This window comes from Andrena cerasifolii, chromosome 15 (genome assembly GCF_050908995.1).
Source record: "Andrena cerasifolii isolate SP2316 chromosome 15, iyAndCera1_principal, whole genome shotgun sequence".
NCBI classification, from domain to species: Eukaryota; Metazoa; Arthropoda; class Insecta; order Hymenoptera; family Andrenidae; genus Andrena; species Andrena cerasifolii.
This window is the reverse complement of record NC_135132.1, coordinates 9,964,937-9,990,205: the sequence shown is the minus strand read 5'-3', so window position 1 is coordinate 9,990,205 and position 25,269 is coordinate 9,964,937. Positions and strand designations below refer to the sequence as shown.

At 50.2% G+C, this 25,269-nt stretch overlaps 2 protein-coding genes across 4 annotated transcripts in view; one reads left to right on the top strand and one right to left on the bottom strand.

Annotated features, from left to right (window-relative positions):
- Positions 1 to 25,269, top strand: part of Alpha-man-iib (alpha-Mannosidase class II b) — a 106,429-nt gene that overhangs the window by 37,167 nt on the left and 43,993 nt on the right. The window contains exons 1-2 of one of the 3 annotated variants that reach the window (XM_076828404.1): positions 10,463 to 10,689; positions 16,095 to 16,550. In XM_076828404.1, the coding sequence (XP_076684519.1) occupies positions 16,263 to 16,550 (288 nt within the window). In that variant the 5' untranslated portion in view covers positions 10,463 to 10,689; positions 16,095 to 16,262. Of the gene's footprint in view, positions 1 to 10,462; positions 10,690 to 13,323; positions 13,479 to 16,094; positions 16,551 to 25,269 lie in introns of those variants that run through there. The other 2 variants (XM_076828405.1, XM_076828403.1) reach the window with 2 other exon arrangements.
- Positions 1 to 25,269, bottom strand: part of Beta'cop (coatomer subunit beta') — a 106,847-nt gene that overhangs the window by 80,219 nt on the left and 1,359 nt on the right. The gene's annotated exons all lie outside the window — the stretch shown is intronic.

The following is a 25,269-nucleotide window of genomic DNA, read 5'->3' as shown; positions in this document are numbered from 1 at the left end:
TCGCGGAAAGGACTCCCCCGCCCTCCCTGGATAACGTTTCCACCCCCACGTCAATTTCGCGACTGCTCGCGCGTACCTCGAGGCACTGCAAGTTCCAGGGAGCATCCTCGAGAAGAAGGCTTCCCTTTGGGCCCAAAGTGGATCAGGATCCAGTTCCTACCTTCGCAAAATCTTCGTTACCTTTTCTTAGAGGATACTGAGAAATTTTTAAAAATTGCGCGTGCGTTGAATACCCTTTGTAGAATATTCTGAGGTGATTCTGTAAAAGAAGGGCCATTGACCTTCAATTATAGAACAGCACCACAAAAGCGGCTGTGATCGTGGGGTTACTAATAACCGACTTTAGCAGAGCCTCGGAACAATTCGTTGCACTTAATCGATTACTCAAGGCTCGTGGGCGTTTCTCCTCGACGCAACGTTCCCACGATAAGCGCCGATAGACCTTTGACATCGTTCCGCCGCGGAATCATTTACCCACTATCGCCTTTCATTCGCGCGATCTCCTTGCACATTTGTCCGCGTTCCCGAAGGTCCCCTGAATGTGAAATTATAGCGGCTAGACTAATCAACTTCGCTCTGAAAACTACTGAAAACTTGTGCGAATTCTGCGTCTGTGATTAAGGACCCCAGTGGCCATGAATTCCCTGGAAAATGTGTTATCGCTGTCAAAAATGATAGAGACGTTGGAGGAAGCCTTCATTGACCTTCCGAATTCGTTTAGTTTGCGTTCCTTCCTGCACCTCGTGTTCCACGGTCGTTTCCCATTCGAAAGTGGAGGACACGATGATCACCGGGCCCCGGTCGAGAAGTTTCTCTGCAAATTTGTCAGCCCCCTCCCCGCTGCGCCCCTTCCCAGCGGGGAGTTAATCTAACTTCCTTCGAGGATCTCATGCCTGGCACGCGTAATTAAATTTCGAAGCAACGTAAGCGAGCAATTGCTGCGTCGTCGGCGTGTTTTCGACGTGGTCCGAGCTCTGGGTCATCGTGCAATTATCTGCTCGCTCGCGATACCGTTTGCCCGCTTCGATAGTTTTTAACTCGCAATTAAAACAGCCGCGGGTAAGTTGAGGGGAGCGAAGATACCTGGGATTGCACGATGGTTTCGTTTTATTTGGGGCCCGGGATTTTTCATTTTGGGCCTTATCGCGGGGGGACTATTGATGTCCTTCCTTCGAGTGGTTGGACGTTCGTTTTCATTTGGGCCTTGGGTTTTGGATTCTTGGGCCTCTCAGGGCCTTAAGAGCATGAGAAGTTGGCATCTGTAGGATCTCCGGGGTTGTGGGCATTAGGATCCCTGGATCTTCGGGGCCTAATCTTTAGAATTATTGTATTTTTGGGCCATAGTTTTTAGGTGTTTGCATCTTCAGGTTCGTTGATCTTTTACTCCTTGAATCTTCATTCGACTTCTCGCGCATTTAAATTCTTGGGCCTGTGGGCCTCCAGGACCCATTTCACTTCCCGCGGTCCCAGCTCTCATCCGTGACACTCCTGCAGTGATTCAGTCCCAGTTCACCATAAATTCCACTGGCCAGGCGTCTTCGAAGGGGCCGATAGGATCGAATTGCACGGAGTGCAGCGAACTTTTTCGCGATGCGAGCATTTCATGGTCACCGGAGCCTCGGCAAACGGCGAAACAACCGGTTGTCAACGACGCGTTATGTACGTGCCGGCCGTAACGACCGAAATAACGTGGAAGCTCGGCCGTTTACGTCTCCGCCGTGTAAATTAACGTCCCACGGCCGAACTGCGTGAATGACTGACCAGCTGCTCGACTTTACTCCGTGCGCGTAACGTGCAGGGGGTCCCGTAGCAGCCCGCATCATCTGCTAAGGGATTCTCTGTCGGAAACCTGCGGCGAGACTTTTTCGCGGAGATCTTCGTTTGCGAGGTAGTCGCATTTAAGAAATCGGGGACTTGTGGTTAAATTGGGACTCCCTCTGAATCCAACTTGGGCCTGTTCAGGGTTTTAGTTTGGGAGGACCTTTAGACTTCTTGGGGCACTAGAAGTGGGACTTCTTAGACCTCTAAAGTAGTTACTAAATTCTGGGACTTTTAAACTAGTATTGGGCCTTCAAAATTAATGAGATCACCAGTATTAGGAACTTTGGGACCTTTAAAGTAGTGTTGGGACCTTCGAAGTTACTGGGACCACCAGTATTAGGAATTCTGGGACTTTTAAACTAGTGTTGGGCCTTCATAATTAATGAGATCACCAGTATTAGGAATTCTGGGACCTTTAAGGTAGTGTTGGGACCTTCGAAGTTACTGGGACCACCAGTATTAGGAATTCTGGGACCTCTAAAGTTGTATCGGGGTCTTCGAAATTAATGGGACCATCAGTATTAGGACGAGGAAGATTAAAGAAGATTAAAGAAGAATCTTCAGACCTTGTAGAGCAACTGTAGGGATCCTTAGAACTCGAAAGTATCAAATGAACCTTGAAGCTTCGCGTACAACACTAGAACTAGGCTTCCATCGAAGTAGCAAGCTGGCGCTTCAGTAACGAGCAAAACAGCGAGCAGTCTGCCAAAAAGAGCGCCCAAGAGCCGTCATGAAAGGCTGATGACACGATGCACCGAGATGCTACGGGTTACGCAAGCGTTGCGTCGTCAGCGGGATCATCACCTGGCCAGTCAGTCATTCATGCACGCGACGGGGCGGGCCAGGCGTCGGCTATCCGCGTTATTTTCGGCGCGGGGAACACTATTTCCGTTGGAGTAGAACCTAAACGAGTCTACGAGCCGTGATATTCTCGCGCGGATCCAGGTCGTGCCCGTTCAACCCGAAGAGCAAGAGACATAGGATCATTTAAGGGGGGACAACAGGGTAATAGCTCGAAAATTAAAGGTGTCTTTGGAAATTTATTAAAAGCAAACTCCTTAACGAGTCTGTTTAAAACTTTCAGGACTTTTTAGTGGATATTTCAGTTACAGGAATTGTTTTTTGGAAAATTATTTAAAGTAGATTTACAAGCTGTACAGGGCCAGCAATTTTGCGCTGCAAAAAATTTGATCGACAGTTTTCTGAGGAAACGGTGCTTCTAAAATCAGCAAACCAAAATGTGTCAGAAACTATACGTTCTTTGATTTCGTACAGCTTACATATAAATCTGCTTAAAATAAATTTAAAAAAAATAATTCGTATAGCTTAAATATCCACTAAAATGTCCTGAAAGTTTCAAAAAGATTCATTAAGTAGTTTCCTTTTCGGGCCATTACCCTGTTGTCCCCCCTTAAACCTTCTAGGGTCCCCCAGAGTTAATGGGACCTTAACTACTAGGGCCCATCATAGTCAACAGCGTCACTACAATTAGAGTTCCTTAGACCCCTCAACTAATAAGGCCCTCCAGACTCAGCAAAACCCCCATAACTAAAATTCCTCAAACCCCCTGAACCTATCATCCCTCAAAGTCACCAAAGTCCCCAGAACCAGAATCCCTCAGACCCCAAAACCATTAAAACTGCCCGCACCTCAGCTACCTCGCCCGCAATCCCTCAACTCCCAGATCCTGAAACCACCGTAAGGTCCTCCGCGACCCCCCAGAAAACTTACAAACTACCTCGAGCCCGAGCGCGCGGCGCGGGCCAAAGCAACTCCGCCGGAGTCTACCCGCAGCATCCGAGCAGCCAAAAAGGAACGACCCCGGCTCGATGAAGAGTAGCCGGTCGGATCTCCGCGTGCGTCATCGCGGAGCCGGTGCCAGCCGGAGCGAGAAAGACGCGTTCACGCGCGAACTGAACGCAGTCTGGCCTGTGCACGTCGGTGTCGTTGGTCGGTGTTGGTTGGCCAGATTCGTAGGTAGGTTGTCTGGCCGATGGCCTTTCGACCCGAGCGCAGTTTCGCTCCGCTCGTCCGCTTCCGCGCGGTGTCAGCCTCGCAGCAACCCGTGAACACTTCGGACGCATGCTGGACTGATCGTGGGGCTGCACCTCGTCCAGGGCTGAGCTGCAGGTTGGTCCATTTCTATTCAGTGCTCCGAGCAAGCCTCGCCTAGGATCGCCGATGGTTCGCGGCTTCGTAGCGGACCACTGCTTAGACCTAGTCGGTCGCTTCAGCGTCTGATGGCTCAGCCGATGGCTGGCTGGCGTTTCTCGAGTGATTTAGTTGCGCCGAGCTCTGGCGCGAATTTTCGGCGAAGCCTAGGGGAAATAATTTCTCCCGCCCTCGATGGGGAGAGGCGGCTGCCCCGCGCCGCGTTCGTAACGGAGACAAAACGCACAGTTTTAGCGGCAATGGGCGATCAGGGACGCCATTTGTTCAGGCGCAAGGGTGGTTCGGGCAGCTGCTGAAAAACGACAGTAATCTCGCCAAAAAATATACATTCGTTCCGCGGCGCATTAGCCGTCCCTGCTTCCCCCGCTTTTTCCAACCCCCGCGTTCTGTTTCGCCGTGTCGCGCCGCGGCCGCTGATAAAAATGCGTTTTTGCCGGGGCGCGGTTATCGAATTTTTATCGAAGCCCGGAGTTGCGGCTCGCTGAAATCAAAAACTTGAATTTTCTTTTTGGAAGGAACGTTGAATTCCGAGAGAAGTCCGTTGGGCTGTTCGATCCGAAAAGGTTTGCGTCCCGGCGCAGAGCGAAACGCTGCACGGGAGGCGGAATAATAAAATAATGGAGAATGAATGTTCATCGCGGCGATGAACGCTAAACGAGGGCTCCCAGCGTCGTCGACAATCGAATCGTTAGCGGGCGAGAATTACCGGGGCGACAAAAGAGCGGGAGGCGTCGCGACGACAATCCGGAAACATCGATTAAAATTGCCCGCGCCCGCAACCATCGAGGCTCGCATTGTACTCTATAATATTAAAGTCTCGGTGCCTCCTCTCGCCGTGGCGCGCGCGCTTTTCCCTCTGATTTCGCAGTTTTTCCTGACGTCCATTAACGTTTCAATTGCCCACGTCGGGCGCACCTGTTTCCACTGCCCGCCGCGCCACTTACTCGCCATTCTACCTTTTCCGAAATGCGCGTACGCTGGCATTCCGTGCGTCGGGGGGATTTCGGCGTGCCCCCCGAGGAAAGTGGATGCGACTCAAAAATCAGTCGCCTCGTTTGGTTAAACGAGCGAGGGTTCAGACGCCAGCAGACAGAGGAACGTTAAGGGACAGGCCGCAATCACTGTATAACGAAGACAACAAGGACTTCCTGCATACTTAGAGTACTGCGGTCCCTCTGTCATTTCACGTACAGGGTGTCGAGCAGTTTCTCATTCCTCGTTCCGTGATACAGAAATGGAGAGTTGATCGTCTCCTAAACACCTCTAATTTCTGTAAAAAAATACCACTAAATCGAAGTAAAGAGTAAAGAGTTCCCAAGAGGACCATCAAGAGTTCAATTTATTCTTATTATTATTCGTCTTTATTAGTTGGGAAATATACAAAGCACGGTGATACATAGAGCGTAGCAAAGTGAAAGGCTGCGGTACAAGACTGTTAGAAGCCTAACCGTAACTAAATAATTAAAACTAAATCTAGGAAAGAGAAGGAAAAAATAGAGAAACAATTTATGACGCATAGGCAAAGTAAAAGCATAAACGTAAATGGGTGGACATGGACAAGGCAGGGAAAAGAAAGAATATAGGGGTGGGTTAGGGATAGTGTATAGATTTATATCGTCGAGCTTTACATTTAAAATCAGAAAGGAATTTAGCCCTCGAATATCAGGAGGAAGGGAATTATAATAGTGAGCAGAAATATAGACGAAGGAGGATTCGAATTTAGGTGTCGAGTGTGCAGGTCTGGGAAGAAGATTCTGATGCCGAGTAGAAAGAGAATTAGAGCCATGATAAGAAAGATCGTTGCGAAGAATATTGCAGAGATAAGGCGGGACGTGAGATGAAAGTGTTTCGTAAAGAAAACAACACAAAATAAAAATCCAGCGTGGGGATGGAGAGAATGCGACCAAATTCTGGCGAGCAATTAATCCCCAGCCCGCACAGGTTAAACCCCAATGCACAGGCATCAGTCTCACGTGTCCCACGCGTTCGTCCGTTGAGAATCCCCCGGAGCAGTGATTAGTAGAAGATCGAGGGCCAACTTGCCTGTTTTCCTCGTTAACATACTTGCCAGCTCTCGCCGGGTTCGCGCAAAGATCTTCGGAGGATCCAGCAACTAGGTCCTGTCCCCGTCTCTAAAATCCCCCCTGCCTCGTAAAGCACCGTTTCCACGGGACGACTGTTCCAAACTACTCTCTGTCGCGGGCCCACATCTGGCAAACTCTGCCGGCAAGTTTGATGGCCGCCTTCCCAGCACACCCTATCGGCATTATCCGTGCGATCGCTGCTCCGGGGGTGTCTTTGACCGCCGACTCACTGACGTCGACGGTAGTTCCGAGGAATTGGGCGTGACGTTGGCGGTAACGCGCTTGCTCGATTTGAAAGTCTCCACGGGGGCGGCGAATGATTCTTGCGCGTAACCTGCGGCTAATTTAAACACCCCGTGGATGAAAGTATCTCCGCGCCGACCGGCGTGAAAGCGAGTCAGAGGAAGGTGGGAGAAAGCTGGCCAATTTTTCGCGCCAACAAAGAGGAAAGTTGGGGCGATAGGGTGGAGGGATTTCCACGTCGGACACCGGATATTAGCCCCGCCGACGACGTCCCCGTGAATGCCTGAATTCAGCTGGACCTAGGGGCAGGCGTGGAAAAAATTGTTCCATCGCAAACACGGCCCGAACTTCAAACGATCCAGCCCTCCACGGTCGCGCGACTGAAAAGCAAATCAGCCTCGGCCCCTTCGACGTTCGGCCTGCACACCGGGTGACTCGGAAGTCCGGCACAGCCTTCCCAATATTCTGGTCGCGATGTTAACCGCGTTTCAATGCCCATTCAACCCTTGCCATTAAGCTCCTTCTTAGCCACCGATTGTGTGATTATTCACAAAACAGGGTGGCAAATAAAAGACAGCTGGGTAACCTTGGTATCACCGGCAGAGATCGTTTCGGAGATCATAAAGTACTTTGGAAGATAAGAAATACTTTCCTGCGCTTGGTTGCGGAGATGTCGGATCTCGTTAGAGGTTATAAATTGGACACCCTGTATATAGGTAAAGTCTAAGGACGTTTCAAGTGACTGAGTGGATCGATGATGCGTAAAAGTGATAGAAGCGTGCAGATGAGTGACCCGACAGGTTCTTGGCGACGGAAGAAATGGGACACCCGGTGCGTGACGACGAGGGCTATCGACAGACGTCTCAAAGAGACCGTCAGCAACAGCCTCCTACGTCGACTAATAAATTTATTCTGAATTTCGTACATCGGCGTATTCGTTGCAGGGCGCTTTTAGAACCCTCCCCCCCCCCACCCTTGAATCGAGTTAGCCAGTCGATTCTAATTACGAGTTTACGAACTTTCCCTTGCACGGGCGAATATAAAACCTGGCCAGCTTTTCCGCGAAAGGGGTACGCCGACGTTATGAGCCGGCCTTTTTATTAGATTCCTCGTTTCATTTGCAAATGAAGGGTGGATAACGATATTTGTGTCTCTCTCCCTCGCCAAGTAGACTTGGCTTTGAATTGAAGGCGGAATATCGCTCCGGCTCTGCGAGCAAGGCGTGGAAATTCAGCCGAATGTGTCTGTTTTAATCAAATTTCGACGCGGGAGGTCGTTTTTAAAAGTAACAAGAGATAAGGGAATAAATAAGGGTTCTCTGTATAAAAATCTAGACTTTTCAAGCGAAGAGTCTTTTCTACAAATTTGAAACTAAGTTTACTTAAGAGGTCATTCTACTTTGATGGGCTGAAAAATGAAGCTAGGTATTCATAAAGATTTTTCTCTCAATAAATACGACATATAATGAAACAAATCTTTCTGGAATTTAATTTGTTTCATACGGTTTTTTTATAGCGTCAATTTTACACCTACAAAAAAGAGATATGTTCGTGGCGTAGGTGATTTCCCGGCTCAGGTTTATCCGAACTGAAAAATTCGAAAAGATTTTCAGCCCGTATGAGTGTCGCTACTGCCCGTAGCTTAATTAACAATTTTCGTCGAAAAATAACCGAGATTTTTCTCGGGAGAAAATACTCTTTTGGGGAACGTTTTCTTTTAAACCGGCGCGATTTTGTTATTGCTCAACAAAAATTGTAAACCCCTTAAGGGACATCTCTACTTAGTTCGACGCTCTGAAAATAAGGCAATTTTGGGGAATTATTGAAAAGAAAAGTATTGGGTATTGCAATTCCAAACTTTGTGCGTTTATTAATTGACGTTCGAAGAATGTACTCAAATTTTTGTATGCAATAATAATAATTATATTCAAAGTTGCAGTGGTAGTAGTAAGAGATTCGAGAAAAATACCCCACAATTCACAGCCCTTTTGCAGCACCCGGATTGGCTAGCAATTATTGTCCCCCGAAGCGAGAGGAGGTCTCTGACTGGAGAAAATTGTCGAGTAAACTTCGCCCCGCGTTTTCCATCGAGGCGAAAGTATCCCCGAGCTGCAGGTCTCCGCAAAAGCTCGGGCTGTCGCGTTAATAGACACTAGGAGAGAAACGGTATCCTCCCCTGGGGAAGAGGGGCGGTATCGATACCCATGGGGGAGCGTATCCCCGACGGGAGAGCCGCGCGAGTCGGACCTTTTAACTCTACGTGACTACTCGGCGATTCAGCGTGCGTGCGCCTCGAATTAAGTAAAATCGCGGCTTGTTTCGGAGCTTTATCGCACCCCCGCGCCTCGCAATCGAGCTGGAAGCTCGTCGCACCTCTGTTAGATAGTTTAAATTGCGATTTAGACGCTTCGGAAGATTTTCTAGCTTCATGGACACTCGCGGAGGGGAGATTCCATGGGAACTCGGATAGATTTCGAAGTAAATTTTCGTAGATTGCTAAAATTTCAATATCTTGTAGTCTTTAGTGACATTCAAACGTACCTCAAAGGATTTTTCAAAATTTTGAAAAATCACGATTTTACAGCTGTTTGAAGTTAAGTGCTACCTTTTTTCAGCAATCCACGAAAACTTACTCCGAAGTCTGTCCGAGTTCGCATGGAATGTCCCGGAGGTGGGTGGTAATTTGAATTCAGCTGGGGAACCGCTTCAGCTGATGATTCCTGGAATTCGATGATCGCGAATGGCGCGGTTAGGGGTGGGTCTGATTTCACCGTGGATGGATGTTGGAAAAGGCGCGATGTCGAGCTGTAGATTCGCGAGCGCGGAGCGTAATCTAAGGGCATTGTCGTCGTTGCTACCAATTGGAGCTCGATCGAACGGCAATTAAGCTGATTGAAAGGCGGACACGAGCGTGAGAACTCGATTCGAACGTTATCGCGAAGTTCGTCTGGACCGCTCTGTTCCTGTTTCTCCGTGATAGATCCGAAGGTGGGATCGATCAGCCGCGAGAATGCCGGCGAATTCTAGTGAAACCGAACGAGAGTCGGTGTTACGAGTGGCTCGTTGATCCCGATCCGCGTCGGTGGAATTCCCTGGTTCTCGCAGAAACTACTTTTAGCCCACCCATTGTGTGGCACTCGATAAAATCCGTGGCGCAGAAGCGAGTAGCGCTTGGAATCTCTCGCGGAGCGTAATTATTCGGCGCTGCTCTGCGGTGTCTACCAAGGAGCAGGGGATTGGAATAAGTTTCTGGCCTAACGGTGGATAGGAGTGATTCCTCTGAGCAGATTGGTTGGCGGTGTTGAGGCATGCAAGATCGTGCTCCATTAGAACGCGGAGTAGTGGCGATTTTGCGGGCTATCGTGCCGGTGACAGTCCCGCGGTGGCTGCCGAAACCAATATCGACGCAAATTAAGTAATAACGTAATTCCCCGCGTAAACAGCCGCCATCCAATTACTTGGCGATGCAATTTCCCGTGCCACCGGGCCAACTGCGTCCTCTCTCCCCCCAGCAAACTGGCTCCAGCCAGATTTCAGGGGTCGCTGACAGCAAATATGCGAAGTATTTATCATTTCCCATGGCATATTCCATCTCGCAACAAAGATTCTCCGAGAAGCTTCGCAGGATCCCAAGCAATTGCTACGTAGGAAGCAAAAGTGAGGTCCCGAGTGGGCGTGGCTACCGAGGCTCCGCCCACTTTGGCCTCCACTCGCGCCTGCGCACTGCGCATTCCCCGCGCAGCGCTTCGAATCCATACATATGGAATTACAATCTCTTTCCGCTGCACTCTGCCCAAACAATCCCTCGTGCAATCACCCCGGAGTCGCACCAAGCACCCTCTGCCTCCCCCATCCCCCCCTGCGTCCATTCCAGAGGATAGGTTGTGGAAGGAAAGCAGGGTGGACTGGACGGACGAGGCTCACCCTCGCGCCAGTCAAAACACCCTCGAGCCACCGTGCCTCCCCTACTCTCCACCCCCTCGCGTCCTGTTCCGCCACCCCGGCGTCGTTTCCACGTGTGCGTCGCGCGTACGGACGAGCAGGAGCGCGGATTATATCGGCACATGCGCGCCACCGTGTCTCTCCGCGTCGGAAAAGCGGATATAGCCGGCGGCGTGTCGAAACTATTCCGCTCGGCGGCCGACGGTTTAGTGCGGCGTGGTTCTCGCTCGCGACCACTTGCCTCTTGGCTACGCTCGCCTCTTCCTTCCCGCTCTTTCGCGCTCTTTCGCCCCGAAGAGCCGTGGCCCTCGCCTCGGAGGACGTGATTTCCGCGGGCGCGTTTCCAGTCAGTTTCGAAGGCAAAGTGTCGCTACCTGCCCCGCTCTCTCCCTCTGGACCTGGCAGCCGGATTTGCGCGGAGAAACAAGGTACGAGATTCCTGGTGTTTCGCGGCTTCCCGTGGACTCCTGGGGACGGCCTCGGTGGTTGACGGTTTTACCGGGGCTTCTCCTCTTCCCTTCTCGGGCCACGAAGCTCGCGGTTGCTTTCTTAAGAATTCCGAAGGAGCCTCGAGACTCGCTGCTGTGTTTACAGCGAGTTTAGACATATTTGTCGAGGAGATTTCACTTCTCCCACCGACCTCTATCCGCTGGAGAGTCTACCGAAAGCGTTCTTTGACGTAATCGGTGCAACTGATAACGCTGTATCAGCTGTTCATCGACGTGACCCTAAGAATCGGCGGATCTACTGTCAGAGACTAGACCGCGAGTAGAAGGAAAATTCGGAGCTTATTAATTGTTAGAATATAATGTTTATTTATTTAAGAAAATAAAAGTTACACAGTCGATCGTCGGTATAATAATAATAAGAACTGTGTAAAACTTAAACTAAAAGTAATAGAAAGAATAGTCTTTAGCGCGATGCAGGTTAACTGTTTGCTGGGTTTTCTCGGACTGAGAAGCGCAGGGGACGAGAAGACCGTTTTCCCCTCTTTTGGGTCTCCTGTAGCGAAAGAAAGGAAAACTTTCAACAAGTCACCGGGTCCCCAAAGTCCCTGACACTCCAACTCCAGGAACAGTCCATCGTTGTACACAGTCCAACATTAATTAATCGTGGATCTTTTAGAAATTCCTAATTTCTCTGTGTCCCTCGCTGACGAGTCCCCGGGTAGAGGCGGTCGCGACGAATTTATTATCGCAGGCAATTCGACAGGGCAGGCCGCGGGCGAATCGACGATGAAAATAGTTCTCCCCGGCGGTTTATCAAAACCATTCCGCTCGTCCTGGCAATTTAGTCGGCGCGATGCTCGGTCCTGGCCGGGCGCGACCGCGATCATCGCTTTTCCAACGAGGGACACGCTCGTTTTCCTCCGCTGCTTTCCGCGAATCTTGCATAATTCGCCGTCAGCGTCTGAGCGATTCTACTTGGAAAAGGTACGAGGATAACCTTTGCTGAGGGTTCTCAGCTTCGCGGAAACCAGCTTTAAAAGCAAAAAGATTCCTCTGTATTTACACTGGAATTTATAAAAAAAAGTGGTTCTCGAGGACTTTTCAAAATCAAAGTATAATTCTCAGTAGGAGATCGTTGGGAGCGTAAATTGTCATAAAAACAATTATACTGTTGGAAAAATCAGTCTTACTTGCGCAAGAGGGTCGATTTGAATCTCGATTATAATATTAGCACTCTCGCAAGCATTGCACGGGCGAATAATTTCGTTAAAATGATTGTTTAAGGGAACGAGAATCGGATTTTAAAATTCAAATTGTTGTTTACTGATTCGTCGGGAGGGGGTGGGGCGGAGTGATATCGATATTCGAGGTTTATTAACATACGAGTAATTGGTATTGTTCGATAAAACCGCGGGTCACGATAAATCGAACGGCAATACGGATATTTTCCCTCCCATCGCCCCCCCCCTGCGGGTTTGTGATTGTTGGTGTTGCGAGCGAAACGTTGCTGTCTGCGCGTGATTTTCTTTGGCCGCGATAAGCCGATCCACTCGACGTTTATTAGCATACGATAATTGGCGTCCCGCCCGCTTTTCCGCGGCTTTTTCCTAGCACTGCGGCGGTTTTCCAATTTCCCGCGAAAAAGATACGCGCGCCTGGCGCTGCCGATGCGTCGTAACTGGAAGCTCTTTTATTTATACAGCTTACCCGCGAGATCGCAGCAATTTACTTAATTGATTCCCCAGCCGCCATAGAAGAAGATCGTTTCCCAGTCAGCATTCGCATACGTTCGTTTAAACGGGACACCGGTAAAAGGGATTCAAATACTCGCGCTCCTGTGAAGAGGACGAATTAGCGCGGGCGTAAGACGCGCGCGTGCCTCGCTCGAAATCGTTTCCCCGTTTAATTTCAATGGACGCGCTGGCGATTCGACGCACGTCCCCGAGCGTGGAATAAAAAATGGGCCGATTTGAAAGGCGCGCGCCGGAGACAACGGGCCGGTTGAATGATATTCGCGATTGAAAGGACTTCCGGTCCGCGCGACGGCGGGGAACGTTGGGAACGGCGAAAAGGATCGCGACCGGGGCGAGGAATAAGCGCGGACGGAAAGGGAGAGCGAGGAGGAACGAGAAATCCACTCGAATCCCGCGCCACGGGCTGAAAGAGTGCCGCGAGGCTGTCCTACACCTACTCGAGACCCTTGAAAGCTTCGAACTAACGGGCTCTGTCTGAAACTCTCTCGTTCCGCTGTTTCCCGCGTCCGTCCTCCCTTTGGTTCGCGTTCCACCGTTCCCCGCTCCAGCAGACAGTGCGATTCTCATCGTCTCGAATTTTTCAAGCGCTTTCTGCCGCGTCTGCTTCCATTCCTGATACTCGTTAGCTAATTGGCAACTTAAAGACTCTGCCTCTGTTATTTAATTATATATCGGCAGTCCTCGCGTTCGTTACTCTCAGAAGCTAGGCGAAAAGCAAGGAGACACGATTGAGCAAAAACGTAGCACGCGGAGGGGACGCGGTCACGTGACTGGCAGTGCGCATGCGCGGTCGCTTTCGCCAGTCTCTGCACGCTCGCTTTCACGTGAACGTCGCGTCGCGGTTTTTACTCGCTTCTGTCGCGGAAAAAGTGTGTTACTCTTCGTAAATCTGTGCAATCTCCGCTCGTCTAGCTTCGGTGCATCGGGTTCTCGCGTTCTTGTAAACGTTTCGCCATTCTTTTACGATGGAGGAAGCTTGGAAGCCAGGGGACGCCGATAGGTTAAGTCAATCAGGTGACCGTATTTATTGGAAAAATCTAGAGAGCCACGCGTCCATCGACACGCTGGCCAAGGCTTAGCTCGGTTTTTTTAGCGCGCTAAGGAGCTCGGTGCTTTTTTTATCGCAAACGGAACCGATCGACAGTTAGTCGTGCTTTGAACACGGTGTACCGACAACCGTCGCGATATTTTCTGAAACGTTCTTTTATATTCCACGTAATTATATTAAAGATATGTTCAGTTCAATTAAGTGTATGTCATTTAAACGCTCAGGACAAGGACTGGAAAATAGACTTCCAACGGTACTTTGAAATTTGTCAGTCGTAGTTTTAAGCTATATAGGTATACATTCCAAGTGCCGTCCTTCCGACAGGTTTCGACAGGATCGAAAGCCTACTTTTCAGTCGAGTGTATACTCCCACCATCGAGAACGCAACATTCCAGCGTCACTGGAGTCTAGGGTTGCCAACTTTTTCCGGGAAAATATAGTACTTTACGGTGAAATGTGATAAATATATAGTACATTGTGAAAAATATAGTACTTTTCAGAAGAAAGTGGTAGACAATCCAAAATCCAACTCGTTTTACATTACAACGACATTTTATTTCTTAAATGTATATTTATTACGCATTTTGCGTTATTAATTAATTCATTGTCTTCGACAAATATGTCAAAAGTTTGATTGCACTGAAACTCTAAATTAACATATATAAGTGGTTCATTTCTCATGAGTGATCGACTGGCTTTGCGTCTCTCCTCCCACCACTTCATATTCATTATAGAAAAAATCCTCTGTGTGAAAGTCTAAGTTAGCAAATTGTGGAATTTTGTCGATGTATCGAAAATATAATATTTCTACGGACTATATATTTTTTTAACAGTATAAGTACACTAGGCAAAAATATAGTACAATACTGTATATTATAGTACGGTTGGCAACCCTACTGGAATCGTCTAGACGATTCGAAATACAATTTTTTATTTTATAAAATACATGCCACTTTCAACGGTTCAAAAAAATACTAGAATAATGTAGACTGCTGATAATTTCGAGAATCACCGCACTACGTAAATTCCTCGTTTAGGGGAATCTAGGTAACTGTCTAGTGAGAAAGGAAAGAAAGAGACTTCCGAGTCCGCAGCTGAATGCTTCCTCTTACCCAGCCGCATGTAAACCTAGGGAATTTTCTGCTCCCGGCGAAGTAAAAAAATGGCGCCTGCATCGCTTTAATTCTGCATTAAATTTCTCGGCAAAGAATGTAGGACATTTTCCGCTCTTCGCGTCCACCCCGAGTAAAACGCCAAAAAGCTTCCCCCAAGCCAGAAGCTAACCCCCTAAAAGCTTCCCTTAAAATTATTCCGCAAGGAATCTAGGAAATTCGTGCAACACTCGAAGCTTCCAGGCTCCCGTTTCTCCCAGCCCCCCGCAGCGAACTTTCTCGCTCGCCTAAGCACGCGTCGACGGAGAGAACAGAAACGCGTTTTACTGGATCGCGACAGAATATGCGGGGACGTAATAGGCGGTCTCGCGGCGATAGGCACGATCGATTATCGCGTGCGAGGGTTGACCTTACATCGGGACAGAAGGTTTCTGGGAAAGCGTGTCTCTGGTTCACCGGGTCGCATTTATCGCTCCCGTCGGAGTCGCGTCGCGGCGAGTCCCGTTTTTTTCTAACCGGTTCCGAGATTCGGCGGCGAGTGTCGATCCGCTGGGGACCGTGGTGTGAGCGGTGAGTCATCGCGTGCGTTCAGCGGACTCGACCGTTACGTAGCGGCTCAGTAGCCGCTCACTGATTTTTTGCTGAACGCCACCGCTAGAGTGCTCTGTTCTCGCATGTTCAGCGATCGGTCGCCATTTTTTTAAGCGGAGATAAAGTCCGCTACTTTTACGGAATGTATCGAGTTGCTACAAATATCCCTATCCTTCCAAGTGTCGTTCAGCGGAAAGGTGACTGATCACCGTTGAGTTCTCAACGGTTGAATCCGCTCAACGCACCCCTGTCCCTTTCTTCCGTCACGATCGCGAAACTTGTTTGCGGGTCAGATGAATCCAAGTGGGTCTGCTTTCTAGATTGATGTGGAAGCGGGCCGCCTTGACCTGGTATTGCTCGTGGCCAAGGTGGGCCGATCGAAATTCTATCTCCTAAGTTCCGAGGACAGTAGCGACCGAATTAGCGCAATTTCAATCTTTCAGCGATCAAATTAAGCCACCTCCAACTTCCTCCAAGGCCAGTGGATAGCTAACCCAGTCTTTAGAATTCTAGATCACGCCAAAGGCTTCGGTTGCCCTCCTCTGAGATCGCAGCGCCCTAAGTTAAGGCAATCTACATTCTGCTTTCTAACTTCATTTCCAAATCATGATCCCCTCTATTCTCGAAAATCAGAGCACAGTAGTTTCCAAAGGGTAACTCGATCTTTGCCACTGCAGCCCCTAAGTCCAGTCTAACTGGTCCCCAATCATCAGCGATGAAATTAGCCCAGGTTCCAACTTCCTCCAAGGTCACCCAACACCACCTAGCCTAGGTCCCAATCCTCCAAATCCTACCAAAGGTTTCGGTTGCGCTTCTACTCCCCAAAATCACAGTGCAGTTAAACTCTTCTAGCGCATAACCGAGCTCTCGAATTTCCAGATCGTACCAGCGCCCGCGTGTCCCATGAAGTCGACAGACGACGGCGCCAGAGTCGGGGAGCGATCGTCGACAGTGATCATCGACTCGAGATCCAGCGACCTGAACCGTCGCTCCAGGTGAATCCCGACCAAAAGACACGCCCCGGGAATCGAGCATCGCTTTTGGAACATGTACAAGATCCTTCGGCGCGGCTCCAGCCGCGTGTTCGTCGGCTGCGCTATACTTCTGACGCTGCTGCTCTGCCTCTACTACGTGAGCCAGGCGCAGGGCCCGGCCGCGGGGCCCTCGGCGGCCATCTTGAACGAGGAGCTGCGCTACGAGCGGGGACCGACCTCGATCACCCCTGATTACGTGGAGTCCCCCGACTCCAAGGTCTCCCTGGACACGTGCCCCATCATCGTGCCCAGGAACGTGGACATCGACACGCAGCAGGAGTTCGAGAAGTTCGACTTCCAAGTGAGTCTTTCATTTTGTCGCTATCGCTTGAAGAATACAGCGTTTATTCGTTAAGAGCTCGGGACCGACGGTGCGCCGAGCTCTTAACGAATAAACACTGTAGTTCTGGAATCTCCTCAAAGACACTGCATGCGTCTGAAGGAAATATTGAGAATCCTTCTTTCCGAGGAAGATATATAGAATGATTGTTCTGGGTAGGGCTTTTAATAAAATTGTGGGCCCAAATTGACCGCGCACCTGTCGTGGAGGATCCCTTTGCAAAGTGGTATTTAGAAATAAGTTTTGAATACTTCGGGAGCTCTGGGTGGGCTTCTCCGAGATGCCCACTTACCGGGGATCCCGTTCTGATCAATTTAGAGTCTTAATACTTGAACTATAAGGCAAAAGAAGTCAGTTTTCTGATCTGTGAGCCAGTAAAGCCCGTAAAGGCGAAAGCAGCCCCCTAACTCATGAATATAAATTAATATCAAGCGCATGCCCCTTTGTGGCTTTTTCTTGGCTTCTCAAAGTAACCAGAACATTGTTCCAACTGTGAAAAAAGTGAACCCAACGATAACCCAGACCTTCTAAAAGCCACGAATTGGACAAGCTCCCTCCGTGGCTCCTGGAACCACTTGTGAGCACTACAAACTTGTACTCGACTCGAAAAGGAACGCATTCCAAGTCGACCGCGTTAAAGATTCAGGTGGAAGTCTAGCGCGGAGCAATTATCCGGGGGGGAAGCCAGATTGTCGATTCTCGTGCATAATCGACGCGATTATTTATGCTCGGGAGAGGCTAGGGCACGCGAGTTCTTCAGGAACGACTGGGAGGCGGTCGTTTTGAAAGTACCGCGCCATTAGCCGGCGAACTTTCCTTTCTTCGTTCCCCAGGAGAGCCCGTGGACGTTGAATTTAATGGGGGCCCCCTAATGGGCGATTTTTTCTTTCGATCCAGCGGAATATAATTTACCAGCGCGTGGAAGTTGGGAAGTCTGGTCCCCGATCCGTGTGGGAATAAAAGAAAGTCCTTTCTGATCGTTCTCACTGTCATCGAAGCCCCAGATTTTCATGCGCATTCTTTGGAAGCATTCGGGCGGGCGGTATTTCACGCTGGCTGGTGGAAACTCATCTTTTTCCCCTCAGAGATTTCGGGAGTTGCGCGACCAAGGGGCTCCTGTGTAAGGCGCACGACCTCGCGATTTAGCACTCCCCCCCAGCTCCAACGATAGAGACTGCGTTTCGCAATTTGCTTAGGCAAACCTTTCTGGAAATTCATATCCGCCCTTCCGTCTTCTTTAGCCCACCCTTGAAACGCTTCTTGTGTTCTTACACCCTCGAACTTTGTTTCAGTCCTGAGTTGGGGCTTAAGGGTTTTGTCGAGCTCGTTTGACGGTGGTTCGGCTTCCTGTATTTTTGGATGCTTGTAATAGGGGTTTTTATACCCGGTTTACATTTTCCGTAGGAAGAAGTGTCGGAGTTCTTGTATCTTTAAGTTTGAAATCCTTTCCTCCCGCGTTCCTCCATTTTCCTGCAACTTCTCTTCGACCCCATTCTGCGGGATTTCTTCCCCCGTTTCGAATCTCAATTTATAATCAGGACTCGGGAGTCGAGGGCAAGCTCCGCGCTACTTTTGGTCCGAGTTTTATACAGGGTCTCTGGAAACTGTGGACACACATATCTCAGGCAAATCGCACACGAAACTTTCGCTTATAGAACAAAAATACTCGCGAGTTGTTCGAACCCATCGCTACCTCCGCCAAATAATCCCCAAGCTTTCCAATAGTCCTCGAGCCAAGAAAATAAGCGAGGAAAGTCGATTCCTCGAGCCCGGAGCGACTGGAAGGACTCCCAAAAAGCGATGAATGGAAAGGGGGAAAATCTTGTCGCGCATTTTCTGTAAATGGAGACACTCCCACCAGTATATAGAAGTTTTTCCTCGAAACGGGCTAGATTCCGTCGACTGCAGCAGAGGCACGCGAACGTGGATTCGATTTTCTCGCGATTCGATTCTCTATCGAATTTCTAATCCGATCCCAGTCGCTCTCCTCTCGCCGGAAATACGTTTGTTTCCCCGAGGTCTCCGACACGAGCTCGAGTTTCCTGCCTGAGGAATTTCCAATAGGAGGAACGCCCGCTCCTCTATCCCGCTCCTTATGGTGATGAAATTGAAGTGGTGGGCGGCTCCCTTGAAATATAAATAATACTCGATCGCGTATCGAATTTCCGGGGTCGATCGAGCTTTTCTCGCAAAGGAGCCTCGCGCTCTTTCTCGCCGGGTTCGCTCGCAGTTCTTACTTTTCGACAGAAAATTATTATTATTACTATTAAACGGGTGAAATAAATGATATCTGCGTTTTTCGATGCACAGAGTGATCCGCGCGAATGTTGATCCAGGACTTAACCCAGATTCGCGCACCGAGGAAAATAGAAGGGAATCCCCTGGATATTTCCATCAGTTGCCATGATCCAGTGGATAATGGGAATTATCTTCGACACGAGAGCATCTTGTCGCTCTCCCTCCGTTGAGCCTCCAAGGGCTTCGATGATCGGCGATAGATCATATTTTCGCGGGGGTTGGGAGTCCGGGGCGATTACATCGCCGGGGAAATCCGATAACGAAGTTTTTCTCCCTCCGTGGGGGATTACGAGGAATCGCCTGACCGTCTTTTGTGTAGCCAAGGAAGAGGAGATAGCCGGCGCTGGGTTTACTTATTCTTTACGCTCGATGAAATTGTTCCACCGCGGCGATCGCGTTTTCATCGGGCCACCCCCCGTTCGTTCCGTCTAAAAAGATTGCAACGAATTTATTCCCCCGGCGATTCTAATCCGAAAACGTCGAAGAAGAGTCCTAACCGTAGGTTTAGTCATCGATTTCACCCTCCACCCTCTCCGCGTATTTTATACACGCTCGCGTAAAGGGCACCGTGCTCGAACTGCACGAGAACAGAGGACGTTCCTCAAAGGACTTCCCTCCTGCTCACCCTCCTCGAGGAATCAAGACGCTGCGGAAGGGTGGCCCGAGAGGGACAGAGGGCGAAGTGGATGCTCGAGCTGACAGTTATAAGAGGCGCGCTCTCGCTCTGATTTGCAAAGGCATTTCCGGGATTACTCCACTCCAGGAGTAGCGTGTTTCTTCCCTCCCTTTCTTCCGCACCCCTAATCGGGCGATTTTTAAATAATCCTCTAGCCCCCGTAAACCGTGCAAGCCCGCGGAACAGTTGCTGCGGGGGATGTTCGAGTTCATTTATTTATGGAAGCGGAGGATACCGGGAACGACCTCGTTTCCAAGATGGGGCGAGGATTAGCTCGCCCTTTCGCGAGCTCCGTCGCCAGGAAGCTCTTTCATCGAAAGGACCGGCACGTTCCTCGGGATTTCCTGGGACACGTATACCCCCTCCGTTCCCCGCGCGGGCGTGCAAGCGTGTATTTCGAAATTTTTGAACGGCCGGAGGATGGACGTGGCTCGAAAGGAGCGCACGTGCCTCGTCTGGGAACGAGGGCCAGCTTTTTCGCGGCTGAATAAAGAGATCAAGGGACCCAGGAACTCGTGTAATCCCGTTAGAACGTGAGCCGCTTTAATCCCGACGCGAGTTACGGGGCGGAGTCTCCTTGCTTATAATTTAATCGCGACCGCCGGCGGATGATGTAATTAACGTCTCGTTTGTGTTTCTCGGGCCAGCTGCCCCGTCATAAACACAGTTCCTCTGCTTTCCTTCGCTTGTAACAAACTTGTAGCAAACTTTGTAATCTGGACTAGCCGTTCGAGGAGCACTTATCGGTTAACGCACCCGCTGAGCCGTAGCGGGGCCTCCAGTGCGCATGCGCGGGACCAGTGGGCGGAGCTTCCTATCGCTCCGCTCGCAGCGCCAGTCCGCGGCCGGTAGCGGTACTACTTTCGAGGTTCAGCGCGCGATCTAGTATCGGGGCGTAGACTTGGCGCGCCTACGCTAGAGGCGAGGATGCGACGGAGCTGACGTAAACGGATGCAACGAGGTATTAACGGAGCTACGGCACCGGGAAGATTAATGCACAAATGTAGCCTCGCGAGGGTGCGGCGTATTCCACTCGGCGTACCATGCGCGCTTCTTATTGTTGCCACACACTCGAAAGTTTTCGGGAACAATGAGACGTCTGGGGAACAATGGCAGCGGGGAGGCAGGGATCAAAGAAGCCTGCCGTGCATTTACCTCATTGTCACGGTGTCACGCGAGTACGCGGGAATAAAGGAGGCCCCAGACCGCGACGGACGAGAGAGCTACCTCGCTGACGAACGATTTACCATAGCCTCCATCGATATTAGCAACCAGCGACGCCTGCAAGCTGATAGTCCCCCGCGGAAACTCGAATTTCATGGAAGCTCGTTACGCGTAATTAATTGAACTATCAATTTGAGCGGCCTGCAACGCTGCGGCGCGGTGATCTTTGCTGCAGGCTGGGAGTAGAGGTAACTCAAACTTGATGCAGGGATGGTATTTTCTGAAAGCACCGTTGTCCTCTGCATCACGGTCTACCAAATTTCTAGCGCCAAGGAGTCGAATTATTTCACACCAACCTGGAGGCTTGACCCAAATCATCGGAACCCTGAAATTCCGCTTTAATCCTCTCCCACCGAGCATCCTCTTCGAAGCCACAGTTAGCTACTGGCTCTCCCAGAGGCGCCAGCGATTCCCCTCGCTTCCGCATCCGTCTGCTCTCCGGGAAAGTGGAGAATGGGTCAGCCGAGGAGAGCGGCTTCTGCGCGCAGGATTCCTTGGGGACACTAATATCCAGCGGACCAGCGAAACATTCCGGCAGTCGAGGCTGCTCACAGATTTCTCATTACCTCGATTAGCGTTCGGCGGGGTGGCTTGACCAGAGGCATGCAGCCTGTCGCCCACGGTTGCTCGTCCACGGTTATCCGCGTATTGTAATCCTCTCGGGCGCAGTGGCTCCGTAGGTGCATTCCTGCGGAGTTCAATTAGAGGGTTTCGGCTCGTTACACGCGGACAGAGGTGAAAACCAATACTCCTGGCCCCGTGGACGGCTCGAATTAGGACGTCGTCGTCTAATTACAACGTGCCACAGCGTCGACTAAACGACGCGTCGAACCCTGTCGAGGCGCGCTTCCAATCAACCCCTCTCTCCCACTTGGACCCTCGAATTTCCTTCCATTCTTTCGTGCAAGTAGGTAGCTTCAGGACTTCACAGAACGTTTGAAAGACTTCAGACGACTCGTGCACGACTTTTACTACTTAATTCCAATGCCTATGCCTCTGTCTGACTAATGGCTTGGCTATACTACTGGATATTCATTTTCTTCTGATCAGTTACGGACCATTACTACTGGAGGAGATAAGGGTGGAACGCGTGGTGGTCTGCGCTACTTCTTTACGCATGTCTGATTACAGCAAGACTGTTTCCCCTCGATTTTTTCTCCGCGCCACTATGTCTGACCGCACACTGTCTGTTTCTACTTAATTCCTTCATCTGTGTGTTCGAGGGATGTTCCAATTACACAGAGAAATTAGAGAACACCAATACCTGCTCTTCCGAGTTAAAGACACTCGATTTCCCTCGCAGGGTGATCGATACGCGGAATATTCACACGCGAGGCCGGGGTGAAATGCAGGGGGGGGTGAGATTTATTAGAGCGTTCGACGAAGATTCCACGGCGAAAGTGAAACGCGATACGATCCGCCGACAGGCCTGGCCTCCAAATAAATTAGCGGATATCCTCGGAACCGGAGAACTACCCCCTCGATTATTTACGACGCTCTTTGCATGACCGTCGCCCACCCCCTTGAGGGATCGATTCCGTGCGTCTGCATTCCCTGGTTCAAAGGGAGAGACGTCCTGGTGACGTCACTGCGAATACCCTTAGCCCCCAAGAGGCAGGGTAGCGATGGCGTCACCCCCTTGGATCGCGAGTGCACCCTTTGTTCCTAGTCTGGACGTGATTGCCAGCGATTTCCTTAGAGTAGTCCTCGTGCGGCGTGGTGCATGAAATAGAAAACGCTTATGAATTTTGTAGCGTCTATTAGGGGGTGTTTTTTTAATTTCAAGGAACTGATACACGAGGTTCTCGCACCCTAAAATATCAACGCAGGAAGCAGGTCGATTCATCCTTTAGGTATCAATTTTCCCGCCCCCATCGGTGGAAAGGCAGAAGGGTGTCGCGGTTAGTCACGGATTTCGCGGGCTGTTGGGCGTTTTTCACGCGACAGATTCTTGAGGGAAAGAAGCCTTGGGAAGGGGTGAGAAGAGGGAGGAACGAAGGGGGCGAACGTCGAGCAGACGTGGCACAGACGGGTCCAAGGGGGAAAAAAGTGTCCGCAGAAGTGGTGCTCGATGAATCAAAGCCCACCCCTCCCCTTCATCGTTCTTTTCACCGGTGGATGCACTTATCGCGCGTTTCATACGGGGCACGCCTGAAAAACCGTTGTCGGAGCACGTTCCGGGCTTCTTTCCCCCTCGAAATCACTATCGTAACCTTTCACCCTACCCAGTACCGTATTATACTCCTACAAACTTTCCTTTTATGCAATCGCTCATTGCGTAATACAGTATTCCTTCTCCATGTTCTCACGTCTCAGCCATGGGATCCCAACTGTTAGTTCTCGTCAGCGCCGCCAGAGGTCTAATCTCTCAACTCCTTTCTCGCAAGTCCTACGCTCCAGGCTTTTTCGTATATATACAAGTTCCGAGTTTATTCCTCTCAGGCCCCGTGGCGTGCCTACGACGGTAGTTCTATAGCTCCTCAGCTTCTTTATCAGCCAATTAATTCAATACCATTCCACGACGAGGGGGAGAGTAACTGAATTTTCATCGCGACAACGGTATCTGGCTGCTGCAGATACGCGAAACGGTTCGGTGTGTCCAACTTGGAAATTAAGCTGTCCAGCTACGTGACACCTGGCCGGCCAACCGAGCCAGCGGTCGTTCAATTATTACTAGACACGCCGAAGGGAATGCTCCATCGGGCGTGACACGAGCCGTGTCCCGTGATACAAAGTGAAACACGCGCAAATTGAAATCCAAGGGGGCGAGCTCCGCGCACGGCTCCGTCTGGACCTGTTGTGGCGGGCAGGCGCGCGCGTCCACGTTCGACGCGCCCAATGTAAATAGCGAATGAAGATTAAACGAAATTTATATCCAGGAATAAACAGGCTGCGGACTGTCGGCGGGGGGGCGCTGTCTCTCCAAGCTCTTAACCCCTCCGCCCGGGGGGTGGTCTGAAAAGCGAGATCGCCCAAGATATATATCTCTCTGGCCCGGGGAAAAATTCTAGCTCCGTTCGTTTTCTACGGCGACAATTCAATTTCCTCTGGAAATCTACCGGCGCTGAGGAGTTTTGAATACGTAATTCCGAGGGGTAGACTTAAAGTAGACCGCCATTCCGAACGGAGTGTGGAGAGATAGCTAATTGGGATGAGGGAAAAAGGTTTGGGTCTCTGTTGAAGTTTCGTTGGCGGTGAACGGGGGTTGGGGAGAAATTCATAAAGAAATCCTCGGTGCCCGTATCACGCGCGGGCAGCTGTGTACGTGTACACCATGAATTTTCCAATAAAAGCCATGTCGAAGACGGCAGCGGCCATTTTCTCCTCTCCTGCCGCGACTCCGGCATATTTCTAGTCCTCATTTCTATCCCCGGCCCCTCTCGCCCGCCACCCTCCTGGAATTTCCCTTGCCGCATAGTTCCTCGCCACTTCTCACCGTCAGCTGCGATCGCCCGTTCGTGGAATTCCCTGCTGCTCGATATCGACTTTCTTCTCCTTCTCTCTCCACTATTTTCTTTCACTAGAAATTTCCAGACACCTTGGGGTATTTTTAGTAAATAATCTCGAGTATTCGATCGTTTCTCTCATAGCTACTAAAGCTGATTAAAATTCAGTGTCTCACTCTTCGAAGTCTCCGCACTGTATTCGGCACGCGTGCTGGAAACGCCCATGGGCGTTCAGCGACTATGGTTGGGATACGCGATTAGAGGTCTTCCGCACGCGGCGCGCGCTCAACTTTCAAATTGTCAGCCAAAGTGTTAAATACTCGCCTCTACGTTACCAGCACTCTTTCCTCGTTTATGATACGTGTCCACGACGAAGTGGCGTCGCCTGCAAGTAAATAAGAGCGCCCCTATTCAAGCCTCGACGTCCATTAAAATATGCAAGACGTCTCGTGGATCGCGAGGAACTGCTTTCCCCGGCACAGGCCGCTTTGAAAGATCCGCAAAAAGGTCGGATTGTTTGCCAAGTTGGCCGTGTTCTCGGGATTTTTCGAAACGCGTCGCGCTGGATCAAAGAAACGCTCCGAGGATCCTCTCACCGGCGCCGCGCCGTCCTTTGTAACTCTATAATGACGATCGTTTCGTCAAAGACCCGTCGCTAACGAGTACGACAAAGCGGCGAAAGTGTTCGGCACTCTCGGAAGACAGGTCTCGCGCCTGCCGCGAAACCACCCCTCCCTTTTTCGTTTCGATAACGATTCCGCGATATTCCCGAGGATCAAAGCGACGATAATGGCGGGTCTACGCGTGACGGTTCAGTGCCAATGGCCCGTTCGTTTCACCGCGAGTAACTGAACTGCTGCATTCAAAACAGGGGAACTAGACTTTTCAATACTCACGCCACTGAACCGTCACGAATTTGGCGATTGTAGAGCCAATTTCTGATATTTGTTTAGTCGAAATAAAACTCGATTATTATATTTCAAATTAATATTATTTATTAAATAAAAACTCAATATGAAACCGTGTACAAACTGTA